This window comes from Phoca vitulina, unplaced genomic scaffold (assembly GCF_004348235.1).
Source record: "Phoca vitulina isolate PV1807 unplaced genomic scaffold, GSC_HSeal_1.0 scaffold97, whole genome shotgun sequence".
NCBI classification, from domain to species: domain Eukaryota; kingdom Metazoa; phylum Chordata; class Mammalia; order Carnivora; family Phocidae; genus Phoca; species Phoca vitulina.
Genome location: NW_022589800.1, coordinates 821,257 through 836,543, shown reverse-complemented (window position 1 = coordinate 836,543; position 15,287 = coordinate 821,257). Strand labels below are relative to the sequence as shown.

The 15,287-nt window shown below is 43.7% G+C and overlaps 1 protein-coding gene across 2 annotated transcripts in view; it reads right to left on the bottom strand.

The window, feature by feature from the left end:
* Nucleotides 1-15,287, bottom strand: part of COPA (COPI coat complex subunit alpha) — a 43,473-nt gene that overhangs the window by 15,274 nt on the left and 12,912 nt on the right. For both annotated transcript variants that reach the window (XM_032397165.1, XM_032397166.1), the window contains exons 7-14: nucleotides 10,144-10,253; nucleotides 8,696-8,795; nucleotides 7,774-7,909; nucleotides 7,217-7,299; nucleotides 4,597-4,747; nucleotides 3,570-3,636; nucleotides 2,585-2,660; nucleotides 609-691 (exon numbers count right to left, since the gene is read on the bottom strand). In XM_032397165.1, coding sequence (XP_032253056.1) covers nucleotides 609-691; nucleotides 2,585-2,660; nucleotides 3,570-3,636; nucleotides 4,597-4,747; nucleotides 7,217-7,299; nucleotides 7,774-7,909; nucleotides 8,696-8,795; nucleotides 10,144-10,253 — 806 coding nt within the window. The remainder of the gene's footprint in view (nucleotides 1-608; nucleotides 692-2,584; nucleotides 2,661-3,569; nucleotides 3,637-4,596; nucleotides 4,748-7,216; nucleotides 7,300-7,773; nucleotides 7,910-8,695; nucleotides 8,796-10,143; nucleotides 10,254-15,287) is intronic.

The window sequence follows — 15,287 nt, the reverse complement described above, 5'->3', positions numbered from 1 at the left end:
GACGACAGTTGACGTGCCTCAGCAAGGGTTCCTTAGCTTCAAGAAATCAAGTTTGGGCTGTTCCTGTCCAGGCCAGTCACCACTCCAGGCAGCCCACTCTAACCCAAACCCTCTCCAGGGGCCTTGAGAGCTTTTGCTTTTTCCCCCCAACTGAAACATCCTGAGAAATCCAACTGAAGTCTGAATTCCTCCTTCAACCAGAGAGAGGACAAGACTTCTGGGCTTATATTCTTGTTACATATTTTCTTGAGAGCTTTGTCTGTCTCGTTCAGGACTGCTTACGTCTTTAAGTACCAGTGGTGGTAGTTAGCATGAGGAGGAGGATTCACTCCTCATCCAGCCCACCTATTTCAGATTTGATGTCTTCTGGCTTCTGTGTTGTCAAGAGTGACGTTAGCTTGGTTCTCAAGCTCAGACCCACAGTGATCATCAACCCAATCAAGTCAATTTTCAGGTTTCGTTGCTTGATGGGGCGACTGGGGTATCTGCATGATGATCACAACTCCCCAGGCAGTGAGCAGAGAGAAAACCTGCTCTTTCTTCGTGCGATACTTAGACCACTGCCACCACGACGCCAAAATCAGTTTCCCCTTTTAGGCTTAACTCACCGAATGCATCCGATCTAGGACAGCAAACCGATTTCTAGCAACCCAAACGGCTGTCAGGCCCGAGGATCGTTTCCCTTCAGGAGCTGAGAACAAAAGCAAAGGGCGGGAGCGTGTGACGAGCCACTGGCAGGTGACAGAGTCAGGTGCCACGGAGCTGCCAGTCTTGCTGGCTGCCATGTTGGCTTTGCCAGTTCAGCTGCTTCCTAACTAATTCAGCTGTAACCTGAGGCTATTGTCAGTGACTTTTCCCCACCAGTCCCCTCCAAACTCCAACCTCCACCCCTGCCAAGCCTCTTTTCTCTAGGCCAAGTGGATGCATTTCAGCCAACACCGTGTACTGGCAGAAGAACCGCCCATCTTGGGAGACAGCACACTCCATCAAGCTAACGAGCAGGGCCTGGCTGGCCAAGCTGCCGAGCGCTGCATGCAGCCTGTCAGCGTCTAGGACCTCCTAGCTCCACAAGCTGGAGTAGAGAGAGAGCCCCCTCCCCAGGACGCAGCTGCTCTGCTGCTTTTAACATGCAAATGCAGACCTCCGGGTAGAGCAGGGTGGGGCAGAGCGCTCCCAACTAAATCTTGACAGGCAGATGAGCTCTGTGCGGGGCAGTGTTTAGCACCAAGCTGTTGCTCCATAAATGTCAATCATTCTTATTACCCTGAAGAAAGTTATAAATGTTCCTCGGTTCCCCAACATTTCACTGGCTGATTAGAATTCTGAATGGGCTCTCCACTCTCGGGGACACCTCAAGGGTCATACACAGAAGGCGGCCCCAAAATACTTTTATCTATTAGCATCGGCAGCAAAGTGGACAGAACGTGCGGGCCAGCCTTGCTCTGCACTCCTCCAGCACCTGTGCATGACAGGCAATTCTTATCACAGCCGACACCCCCACGCTCCGGGGGCTGGGGAGCCACCCTCGTCAAGCTTTTGCTCTTTCTCTTCCTCTTCCTCTCTGTTGCCTGTCACCGGGCTGCACTGTACTCCTTTACTAATTATCCTCTCCCTCGAAAGATGGAGAAAACAAAAGTGGTAATAAAACAAAACTAAGGTATTTTAAATGCTATTAACTGAAAAACAGGGGGGAAAAGAGTAAGGAGGTAGGTAGGGAGGGACACAATCATAAAATTTGGTCAGAAATGGCTTCACTGTTTAATTTATAGGGAAGACTGATTTATGGATGCCAAAGACATACAGGTTTCCTCTCTTCTCACCAGGACCATGCTTTTTTTTTTTTTTTTTTTTAAAGAGTGAATCGTTTCGGCAACGCTAACGACACAGTAGCACCCACAACAGGGCCAGGGCTAGCAAAACGACTTCTCACAATCTGCTGATGGAGTCTAAAGTGTCCTGAAAGCGTGCTAGTAAGGTGGGGACCCAAGGAACACACTCTGTAAAGCAACGGGAGGAAGTGGACTGCAAGGAGCTTCTGAGAAGGCTGTCCAGAATTCTAACAGGAAGGACTCAACAAGGGGTGGTGGTGATGGAAGAGGTAGACGGGGGTCTCAGCTGGATCCTGGGATCCCTGGTGGGGTGTGGGGCTGCGAGCAGCCTCATCTCTTTGACATGCAAAAGGAAGCCTATTCGGATCTGGAGTGGATGGGAGAGCATAAATCCCTAGTCCCAGGATGAGACACTACAAGATTGGAACCACATTCTTAAATAAATGAAACTACCGGGGTGAAAGTCATATCAGCTGACAATAAACTAGGAAAACATGCTGTGCTGAAAGAGAAAATGGAGAGTTTCTAATAACCAAATTATAAAATATATATATCTAGCTGGAGTAATAAAATGAAGGAGGAACATGAATATTTCACACCATGGTCGCCTGTGATGCAACTGTCAGCGGCCCCAGCCAACAGACATGAGTGATGTGGCCGCAGCCTGGGGAAGGAACGTGAAAACCCTGAAGAGGCGCGACTGCGCAGGAGAGAAGAGCTGCGCGCAAAGCCCGGCAGACACAGGGAGCACCTACCGTCAGGGTTCTGGGAGTCCGCATCCTTGGGGATGGTGTAGAGGTCATAGGTACTGTTCTCTAAATTGCTGGCTCTCTGTGGACGACAGAGAGGTCAAATCGTGAGAGGAACCTAAGGCGGCAGTTCATTCCGACAGAAAACTGCCATCGTACAACAATTCGAAGGTATCCCTTCCTCACTCTTCACCCAGAGGGCAAGCGAATGTTTCTACAGCTAAAAATTCTCAGGCTCATTGCCCAAGAGCTCAGAATTCACAGCACTTTATTTTTTGTATTCTCCAAAGATGCAGATCATATTTGAAAGGAAGCAAGGATTGCTCTCGGCTCCAAAAATTAACAAACCAAATCCCCAATATTCTGGTTGCTCTACCTGCACACAACTCATCACCTTTAAAGTCTGTTCAAAGGGGAGAAAAAAAAAAAAATCAAAGGAAAGATAGCAAAGACAACTGTCAGGAGAAAAATGTTCTTAGATACTGAACAAGGACTGGATTAGACACTCAAAGTCATATGGGGAAAGACAGGTTTTCATTCTTTTTAATTGGCAAACAGGGCACTAAAACTAGAATGTCATTTCTTTTTCCCCCAAATTATATGGCAAGAAATGTGGGAGCTACTTGCTGACCCTGAAGCCAACTCCACTGACAGGAACCCTCCTCCAAGTCAGCTCTACACTTTTACCCACATGGAGGAATCAAGATAAACATCCTCTTTGCATAGGATATATATACGTGTAGTGATTTGGGGCATTCATCTTGATGCTCCGTTAAGTTTAGAGATCGTCAGCCTTATGCAAGAGAAGTGCACAAACCCTAATATGTTTATCATCACTGGAGTGGACCTGATTTGAGCCTGTTTACTGGGTTAGCTCTCTCAAAATGACCATTAAATGGCTTCTAAGGAGCCGCTAGAGGTTCTCTAAGGGCATGAGAAAGAGACCTATGGGAAATGGGAAGATCCTAGGAGGATTCCATGAGTTACGTACCGTACACAGTAGGACTGCATTTTCTGCTGGATTGTATGACATATTGAACACCGGAAACTTGGAACCACTGGAGTTATACATGGAAAAAAAGAGAAAAAACGGAAGAGGAATAAGGACGGAAGGACGGAAGAACGGAATTACTCCCACACCTCCTACTTATCCAGTCTTTACACATATACTCATCACTTTTATAATCAGGAATAAAAATAAATATTGCATCTACTCTCTTCCTTCCTTTAAGGCTTGGGGACATCCCTAATTCAGCTTTGACAAACAGTTTTAAAAAGACAAACCCTAGTACAAGCCCAATTATTCAACGGAAGGTAGGGTTAGCACTCACTGTAGTGAGTGAGATTGGTTCTTCTTGGGTACAAATTCCTACACATAATTGCAGGGGACACCAGAGTAACATGACATGCTCTGTCTCTGGCTAATTTCTCCTGTCCCTTGGAGTGTTCACATAAACCCATCTTTTTATTGTAGTAATGCTGGAGGGTGGTTATCAAACCCTCATGCCAGAGTTTGCCACCATGAATGTTTCAGCATGCTGATGCAGCTGGCTTTCCAAGAGGACAGTTCTTTTTGCCAGACATCCCAGAGGTTATCGTATCTTCAGAGTTAAGAGCTTCCAGAGACATATATTCTAGTTTAGAGATGTGTGCATTTTGCTGGAAAGCAAAGAAGAGTTACAGAAATGCCAAACAGAGGGAAAAAGGCCTGTCACCAAGTTGGGCTGCTCTCTACCAGGAGACTCTGGTTTGCAAGAGACCCGGTGGACTGTGGCAGTTATGGTCTCCTCTGCACAGGGTCACTAGCATTCTCCTTAGGGAAACTCCCATTCTCCTCATGGCATCCTCCTTGCCCACCATGCTCTTGGGGTTTAAACTGAGCAGCCTCCCCAATAGGGATTCAATCTGTGAGAGGAGATGAGATCCAAAATGTCGTTGGAAGAACAGAGTCCGGTTTGTGGGTATCAGCTCTGGCGACAGACGAGAGGGTCTGGAGGGAGGGAACAGGTCTGACTTACCTCCGCAACTGCATCACAGCTACATCTTTGGAGCTGTTGAAATCCAACTGACGTAAGAATCGGTCCTTGACATAATGGAGCATATTGCCATGAACAGCATAGGCTGGCCGTTCCCGTTCCAGTTTAAATACAATCATGCCACCATCATGGCCTGGGGCAAAGGGAGAGGAGGAAAGAGTCAGCTGCAGGCAAGAAAGAAAGCTGGAAACAGGAGATACACAAGGACGAGGACTGCATATGCGTGCTAAAAACCAAGATACCTAAATGTATCCTTTATTTGTCTAAATTCTCACAGTTCTTAGGATCTTTATTCAAATAAATTTCTGTAAATCCTTTCCTAATCCTCTGTATCACACCATCACGTTTAGACACACCCTCCTCTGTGTTCTCCTAACAATTCGTACAAAGTTCCATTATACCTAAAATAAACAAATGGAATTGCATCAAACTGAAAGGCTTCAGCATAGCAAAGGAAATCATCAACAAGATGAAAGGGATGAAAGGGCAACCTACTGAATGGGAGAAAATATTTGTAAATCACATATCCAATAAGGGGTTAATAGCCAAAATATATAAACACAACTCAATATAAAAAAAGAAAACCACACACAAACAACCCAATTAAAAAATGGGCAGAAGACGTGAATAGACATTTCTAGAAGACATTCAGATGGCCAACAGACACATGAAAAGATGCTCAACATCACTGATCATCAGGGAAATGCAAAATCAAAACCACAATGAGGTATCAGCTCACACATGTCAGAGTGGCTAGTATCAAAAAGACAAGAAATAACAAGTGTTGATGAGGATATGCAGAAAAGAGAACCCTCGTGCACCGATGGTGGGAATGTAAATTGGCTGTAGCCACTATATAAAACAGGATGGAGATTTCTCAAAAACTTAAAAATAGAAATACCGTATGATCCAGCAATTCCACTACTGGATATCTATCTGAAGAAAATGAAAACACCAATTTGAAGGGATACATGCACTTCCACGTTCACTGCAACATTATCTCTAGTAGCCAAGATACGGAAGATACGTAAATGTCCACTGATAAATGGATAAAGAAGATGTGTTACACACACACACAGTGGCATAGTCCTCAGCCATAAAAAAGAACGGAATCTTGCCATTTACAACATAAATGGACTTAGAAGAATTACGCTAAATGAAGTAAGTCAGACAGAGAATGACAAATACTGTAAGAGTTCACTTATATGTGGAATCTAAAAAACAAAACAAAAGAAACAAAAATGACCACCACCATAACGGAAACAGACCACAGATATAGAGAACAAACTGGTAGTTAGCAGAGGTTGGAGGTGGTGGAGAGTGATCAAAATAGGTAAAGGAGATTAAGAGGTATAAATACCCAGTTACAGAACAAATAAGTCATGGGGCTGTAATGTACAGCATGAGGAATATAGTCAATGATGTTATAATAACTTCATGTGGTGACAGATGGTAACTAGACTTAATCATGGGGATTATCTTGTAATATACAAAAAGATCGAATCACTATGATGTTCACCTGAAACTAAGAGGATACAGTATGTCCACTCTGCTAAACCCTCCAGTACAGCACTTAACGGCCTGCACTGTAACTGTTTAAGGCCACCAGCTGCGCTATACCACGAGCTCCCTGAAGACAGAAATTACAATCATTTCCGTCCTTCCCCCGTCCCTAGCATATAGCAAGAACATAAGAGGTTTTGCTAAACAGGGATGCTAGTTTAAAAAGCCTTTCCAGTTGTTTTAAAAAATGTTTTGCTTTTTCCCCACTAGCATCAACCATCTCTCAGAGAAACCTCCAACCTTTGTCCTCCTGATCAGCTCTCCACACATAAACCCAATCATTCACTTGCCTACCCAGCACTTTCCAATGGCTTTCCACCCATTCAGAGTAAAATCTGGACTCTAACCCTGGCCTGCAAGGTGGAGCACAGCCGGGCCTGCTCTTCCCTCCCATGACTCCACCCCTACTCGCTGTGCCCCGTCCTGGCCTCCGATGCCGCTCACACGTGCCCAGCACCTCTCAGAGCACTGCCAGCATTGTGTGTGTCATCCCTCACTGTCCTCAACACCCACCATGAAGCAGCAGTGCCCACGTGTCCCTCCCCACGCCTCTTTTCTCCAATGCATCTTCCACATGTTATTTTATATACTTATTGTTTTACAGTCTCCCCCACTCACTACACATAAGAGTTCCACAGGGTTGGGGACACTGCTTGAGGCGCTGCTCTCACAGCAGCACCCAGACTAGGGCCTGAGGCGCAGCATGTATCTGCTAAACGGATGACAGAAACTCAGCCTCGAGCTCCTCAGTCCCTCCGTCTGAGAACCCTGAGTGCCCACTATTAGCTTCCTAACTAATCAAAGGGAAGGGGTTTTCTTGTCAAATGGATCTGGGTGGAGAACAAACACTGAACGACTGGTTCTCCAGGAAGGTGAGGGAGAGCAAAGGAGAGAAGCTTCAACCGCCCGGCTCTAAGAACCCTATTTCTCCCCACCACCCTGCTATGCATCAACTGGAGAGAAAGCTAATGGAGAATCACTCTCATACCTTACAAACTTTGAACTTAAACAAGAGAAAAAGAGAAGAAATGGCCCTTACCTGCTGCAAAGAGGTTCAGATTGGGGTGGGCAGCTAGGACCCAGAAACGATCGTGGTCCCTGCGGAAGGTCTGAACCCCAGTCCTAGGAAAGCAAAAGGTACACAAAGGAAAACATTAATTTCAGAGTAATCCTCAGTCTATCACATACAACAGCACTGAACACTGAGTGTAAGCCAGCACACTGATGAAAGATTAAATCAGGACAGCAAATTGCATATACTCTGACCCTAATATTTGGGTATTTCAATCTCCCCTCATTCATCATGATTTCCTGTTATACTACCTTCATTCCATATTTCTTATTTCCCTAACTACCGAAGAACATGCTTAAATTTGGGGGAGAAAAAAGTGCACATGGAAGTTGTATTGATGGGAGATCTGTAAATGCTGGGTGATCTCTAGGCCCCTTGAGGTTTTCATAACATCAGATCTGACTTCTCCATACGCTGAAGATGGAGAGACACACAGAAGCAGTCTAATCTAACTTTTAGGAGAGAGAATGAGAGAGGAGGGGCTTTCCCCTGGCTTGGGTCACACACCATCATAACCCTCTTACCGCTTGGACATATCCCAGACTCGGATACTCTTGTCCTCGGAATTGCTAAGGATCAACTCTTGGCGAGGGTGGAAGACAGCACAAGACACGTTGTTGTAATGACCACGGCAGGTGTCAACCTCCCATGCCTTTGACTCTGAAGGACCAAAAAGAATTAGATCACAACTCTCTACTACTACAAGTTCAGGATTTAAAATTACGGCATCTCTAACCAAATGCTAGGTGCTACTCCAAAATGCTACAGAAGCAACTTTTTTTTTTTTTTTTTTTTAAGATTTTATTTATTTGACAGAGAGAGAGACAGCGACAGAGGGAACACAAGCAGGGGAAGCAGAAGAGGGAGAAGCAGGCTCCCAGCTGAGCAAGGAGCCCGATGCGGGGCTCGGTCCCAGGACCCCGGGATCATGACCTGAGCCGAAGACAGACGCTTAACGACTAAGCCACCCGGGCGCCCCTACATAAGCAACTTCTAACAGGGCAATTTTTTCATTTAAGCCTCTGAATCTCTATATGTTTCTTTGTTCTTTCACTCGGACCCACCTATCAACGGCAGCACCTCTTCTCCATCATTCTTTATCCTCTTACCCTGTTTTGTCACTAGGTGTCAGGATAGAATAAATGTAAGCTCCATATGTTTTAGTCACCATCATATCTCCAGAGCCTTGAACAATGATTAGTACAAAGCAGGTACCCAATAAATGTTTTTGAATGAATGTTTATTCTTAACTGTGTTCAGAATCCTCAAAATCAGGATGCCTCAAAAACAGGAAAAAGAGAATGGGGCAATTTTTATGCTCCTAGGATTAGCGTAAGAACCTAAGGTAGGAAAATGGGTCACTAAGTCCAGAAGACCTGGCTGCTTCACCTGGCTGGCCAGCAGTCCATTTTTTAGACACAGTGATACTGTCACTGGTCTACTCACCATTCATGCGCCAGATCTTCACTTGACGGTCATCTGCCCCAGATACAATAAGGGGCATAGTGGGGTGGAAGGCAGCCCAGTTTACTCCACGATCATGACCCTGTGGAAAAAAAGAAGTGGTTCTTCTAAAATGGCTTTATAACTATTACTGAAAGCAAACTAAAGAGCCACGCTGGTGGTTATTAAAAATGTCTCTGATTTTTACTCTTCCTGTGAAAAGATTCAAGGGATTATGCTACTCTAAGATATGAACATGAGAGTTACCATGTCAACCCACCCAATATTACACCCAAGTTCTCATGCCAATTCCCAAATCTTTCTACTCCCAAATTCAGCGTCATTTGCATTTGGGATACACTGCCTTGTTTTATTGTCTACTTATATATTATTTCCCCAACTAATTATTAACATCACAAGAATAAAAACCAATTTTACAACTTAATGAGGAAACGTTGGGAAACTCTCGGATGCGTCCCAATACTCCCTTAGGAAATCTGTGAGGTCAAAACTATTTTCCTAATAATGTTAAGGCATTATTTGCCTTCTTCACTTTCATTCTCTCCTGAGGATAAGGTTTCCGGCAGCTACGTGACATGATGTCATTGCGCTGATGGCTAACGGAATGTGTGCTTATATATTTCATGTTTTAAAAAGTCTGTAGTTTGAATTTCAGATACGGTAAAAACTGAAAGATATGAACCACATAAACAAGAACTCTTTGGGGTCCTCAGTAAGTCTTAAGGGTATAAAGAGGTTCTCAGGACACAAAGTTTAAGAACTGCTAATTTTAAGATATCTTGTACTTTATTTATACGGTTGTACTCAGTACCACTATAGAGAGACTTCATGTGTGGCGAAAATCCCTTGGGTTTTGGAGTCCGATCCAAGTTCAAATCCTAGTTCTTTCAATTACAAGATACATGTGGATTTTGGTAAACTGCTCAATTTCTCTAAGTCTCAATTTTTTTCATCTGTAAAATCAGGTTACTAATATCTGCCTCAGAGGATAGCTGTAAGGATTAAATTAGATATTCTTAAAAATCTAGTTTCTTTCTCTAATGCTTTTCTATTTTCTCACCAGGCACACAAATTACTCACACATGGCTGGTCCTTAATAACTCCGATTAAATCACAACCCCCCCCCCCCATCCCAACTCTCACAAGAGGTGTGCGAACGGACTCTGCTTTGGGATGGTGACAGAGCCTATACCAGCCTTCTCCCTCTCTCCCCACTGGGTTTAGGAGGTAATGTGACTCTCCCCGAGGTGGCACAGAAGCCTCATTTCTCCTGGCTCACGGACTATTCTGTTTCCAGTGTCTCCAAACAATGCCCGGCATTTAATAAGCACTGCACAAATCTTTGTTGCAGGAATGAACAAACGAGCAGCGTCCTGTCCCTGCCTCCCGGACAAGAGCCCAGACGAGCCGCTGGCTGTGAAGATAAGTACCTCCAGCACGTGCTTCACCACCGCATCTGTCGTTCCAAACAGATCAACCCCAGTTATTCCTCGCACATCGGACTCCACGGCACCAGGGGACAAGTTTTTTTTCCTTAGACCTTTGAAGGGATGAGGAGTGGAATGGAAGACACAAAATAATGTTACCAAAAAGAGCCCAGTAACAGAGGCACAGGAAGGTACAGGGAGAGACTAACGTTAAAGACAAAGAAGGGAAAAAGAAATCTAGAGAGACTGAAGAAAGAAGTCAAAAGCTCCTATCTATCTCTTTCTAAAAATGTTCAAGATATTGAGGCACTTTGACCAGCCTCTCTTTTCCTCCCTGAACACTTAACAGCCCCGCTACTGGGATCTCCTCCCCAAGGAGGAGATCCAAACTTCTGACACGGCTACCTTCCTCAGCGAGCCTCGCCTCAAGAGCTGTTTACCTGAGGTCATTTCTAGTCTTGACTGTTCTTGAAATGAGGCCTAAAATGGTAAACCTCCCATTTCCACTTTCAACTTTGTGACCACTATAGCAACTTTTCTTCCATCATCTCAAAAACTTTTCAAAGAAAAGCCATTTGGGGAAGCCACAGCTGTGTGCTTCTCAAACGGGAAGCTGCTGGGCAACTCATGGGGCAGTTCCAGAGCAGCTAAGGAAACGAGGCCCATTAAATACCAAACAGTTATTTGGTGGAAGAGAGTAAAAAAAGTACAACTATGCGGAAAGTGTACTCTTCTATGTGACTCTTGGGCAGTGAACAAAATAATTTAAACTGTCATGTCCTTATGCACAACAGAACTTTGTAAATGTATTCTCAACAAAAAGATTGCCAGATCAATGTAATTTCTTTCCTTTAGATCATGACTAATAAAATCTAGTTAGGGTCAAAATAAATAAATAAAAATAAAACTGTCACGTCCTTTTAAGCTCTTACTTAAAAAAGCTGGTTATAGACCTAACTACATGTATTTTGCCATTAAAACTTCTGGAGGCTGGGGGGGGTAGGGGGAATGGGTTAGCCTGGTGATGGGTATTAAAGAGGGCATGCACTGAATGGAGCACTGGGTGTTATACACAAACAATGAACCATGGAACACTACATCAAAAACTAATGATGTAATGTATGGTGATTAACATAATAAAATAAAATTAAATTAAAAAAAACTTCTGGAGGCTAGTTTCACTGGGAGGAATTGCCCACAATTTGAAAACAACAGAAAAAAGACACCAGGATAAGAAGAGTCCTCCGTGTATACGACCCAAACTCATGGCTCAACTACACCTATCTTTATAAACGGTGGTACAGTCACAACCAAAGCTATGCTAACAACTACTTTACATTTGAAAAGCACTTTGTGATTTCCAAAGCACTCTCTAACATATGTTCTGTAATTTGATCCTGATAACCTTTGAGACAGGCAAGCAGGTATAATTATATACAAATAAGAAAATAGAATTGGGACTAAAATTCTATCTTTTGAAGTATTTGTGGGGGAAAGAGGAAATTCAAACTACTGGCACTTGTAAAATAAAAAACAAGTATCCATAATTAGGGGGAAAATAAAAGCCATTACTGAAAATAAAACCTAATTCACTTTAAGCCTAAATGTTGGCCTCTGTCGGAAAATATAAACATTTAACTTTAATGACTGTATTTCTCTTTGTTGTTCTAACATTACAATATTAATGTAATCTTTTCTCTTCCAGTGGCACGTAGACATCAGCACTGGGGAGGCAAGCGCTTAAGAGGGCCCGACGGTGCAATCATCTCGTCCCCTGTCCAAGATGAGCATTTAGTCAATAGGTGAGAGAAATAAAGCCGATGCTTTAACAAAAATGCACTCTCCAAGGCTTCATAAATACATTATCAAAGGGATGTCTCTTCTCACTTACTTCGCTTGTCTCTTTAATGGGATCTGTCAACTTCTAATGAATCTGGTGTATGGAACAGATTCAGAGGAAGACACAGAGACAGACAGCTGTGAGGAACTTCACCTCCAATAAGCTTCAACAAACCCATTAAAAGGAAAGCCATATGACAGAATGCGAGCCTTTGCTGCACTTGCTGTCATGACCCAGGAAAAGGGGAAGAGCAAAGACAGAGAGATGAATAGGGACAGGCAGTGAAAAGATACTTAGAGAAGTATTTGAGCGTTTGACAAGCCACTCACTACGACTGAACGACAGATGGAAAATTTCTACAGCAGCTACTCAAATCCAGAGGGAAGGGAGTTCACTCTCAGACTGGACCAGTTTGACGCACGCTTCCCAATGGGGGCCAGGGGAAGTAGTAAAAAGAGAGGAATAAGGACAGGAACTGGCAGCAAATTAATACTTTTTTAGTTGTCATTTCAAAGATTAAGCCTGAATTACATGGGCTTGACATGCAAAGGTGTAAGCACATTAAGATAATTTAACTGTCAGTTTACTTGGAAGATCAAACTATAAAAATAACCTATCTTCTATATCTAGATTGTAAATATATTCTCTTTTAAACATATTTTGCCAGGCTAACAGAAGAGATTCAGGTTAAGTAAGCCCCATGGGGCTCAATTCTCATGGGACAGATAAGAAGAAGACAGGTTTTCCTTTAAAGATCTCTGTTTTCTTACTGTATATTGAGCTCAGAGAGGTAGACATTCCAAACAATTAGAATTTTCAGCAGTCCTTTAAATGCGAGGGTATTCATTCTCTGACTCAGAACTAACTTTTCCTCTCTCAGAATTACTACCTCTGGTCCCTAACAGACCTGAAAGCTAATTACTCTTCCTGTGTTCAGACTTATTTGAACCCAGGCAAAAATAATTCTGCTAAAAAGAGTGTGCTGATTTCCAGAAAAGGAAAGACTAAATGTAAAAGTCTAACTCAAAGCTCCATTTGGTTAAAGACCAAAGCATCTCCTTTCACTCTGGTTAAGGGGTTACTGGAAGTCAAGAGAGTTGTGAGTAGAGAAACAGAAACAGTAAAGAGAGCATTCACATCAGTAGAGCAAGTCAGCACAAAATTCTCAGTATCACATATGCTAAGTAAGTATAGCGACTGCAATATAATTAGATAGTGACCCATGCACTGCACACATTCAAGAGCAAGTGGAAACCCCAACTGGGGTCACACTCTCGCCCTCTCTTCTTGGATTTAAGGTCCTTAATTCTGATGCAAAAAATGATCTTCAACCTACAGAAGTGAAGAAAAGGATTTCTTGCCTCGGCCATTTCAGGTTATCAGTGAGAATCCATCCACCTAACTGCCCCAGTCACTATGGCTAGGCCACAGGCACCTGCTGCACGAGCATCAGGGGGCGTGACCAGCACTCTCAGAGCAGGGCAGTAAGAGGCCCTTCTCAGAATTAAGCCCTAATGGCCAAAGCATCCCTTTATGCATGTAATAAATTAACTTCTTTATGATCTACAATGTCATTAGCTATATGCCATTCTCATAAGAAGTGAGAAAATAGTCACTCAAAGTATTTGAGTAGTGCTCAATCCTGTCACAGAGCTCTGGCTGAGAAACACGATTCTAAATAATGGCTGCTGATCAGCAGGAACAGCATGAGCCGGACCCAAGCCCATCAGGCTCCTATATCCAGAGACAGAGAGGGGGCTTTGAATGTGTGCACAGTGAAAAACCACGGAAAGCCATAGCTAGGTTACTGAGAGAGTAAATAAGGAACTTCCTGGCACTAGCGGTGAGGAGGGAGCACAGGCTCATGGTGCTTGTGCTCAACTCCTGTCGGCAAGGCTGGTCACATCTGGGTGTACTTCAAAAAGCCTCACCAGTCTGACGAAAAACTGCAATGGCAGAAGCCCTAGTGGAAGGAGTACAACTTGCCTATCTCCAACAGTCTTGTTGATGCCATTCCCTTCTAATCCCGACCCTCTGAAAACTGCAGAAGATTCTAGAAGTTCTAAGATGAGAGTCATCACAACGGTTCACCATGACACAGGACTCAGACTGTCATCCCTGAGTTAAAGACCATACATAACATACGCTGAATTTCCATCAAAAACTCTTCTCCTGGTTGGGAAGGGAAAGGGGCTGGAGAGATAGGTAAGAGCATCTGTGTCACCTAAATTAGTTTTTAGCTCTTCAGATCTCTGCCACACCAAAATACGTATACATTAGAAAGTCAAAAAGTTAAAAAAAAAAAAAAAAAAAAGAACCCAAAGGTTCTGCTCTCCCACTGTCCTCATCCTCCCCTGGTTGCCTTCTATGCTGCATGAATCCTAACCAACTGCTACTACAATATTCCAAGTGCTGCACCCAGAAATCCAAATTCCTGGCTTGCTATTCATTAGTGGCTTGTACGAAGAGCAAGTACCACACTGCTCTAGCCCACCATGTCACAAGGGAGCTGAGAAAAGCTACCACCTCGGCCACACGATTCAGATGGGTGACGCCTTTACCACCAAAAAGAACCAGGCCAAGGACCTCTGAGGGGCCTTCCTTTTATAGAACGCAACAAGTGTTTTGCAGTCTAGCCAATGACCTTCCACAGAACCCCAATCTCTAAGAATTCCGAAGGCAACAAACAAAGAGAGACAATTCAGCAAGTGATAAGTAAATTTTACTGGGCAGGGCACCATAGCATTTGGAGTTCCTTTTCCATATTCTACCCGTCCACAAAGCACTTCCAGCCAGCCAGCCTGCTGGCCCAGCGGCCTGCCCACCTCACAGGGGCTGTCCTTTCCCCACATTTACCCTCTCGGCTTAGCAACTTCTCATGTTTCCTCTACATAGCGCCAACCATTTAAATCCTTATCCCCAAATCAAGATACATAAACTGTGAAAGGAGGGATTATTCCAACTATCCAAAATCTACAAATCTGTTTTAATTTCTGGTCATTGTAATTTCTAGAAGTCTGCCCATTGAAAGGTGTTCTGGACATAAAAATCCCACCCTCTCCTGTGCTCCCTACATTAGAAGAAATGGAGGGAATTTCCTATTTCTAAATGAGGCCACAGGATCCCAGAGTCCTGCTGCCCCGCATTAATCTATTCCCAAAATTCGTTTTGGTGGAAGATGTTATTTCTTGTTTTACTTTACTGGAAGGCATGATTTTTTTTTTTTTTTAAGATTTCATTTATTTATTTGACAGAGAAAGACACAGCAAGAAAGGGAACACAAGCAGGGGAGCGGGGGACAGGGAGA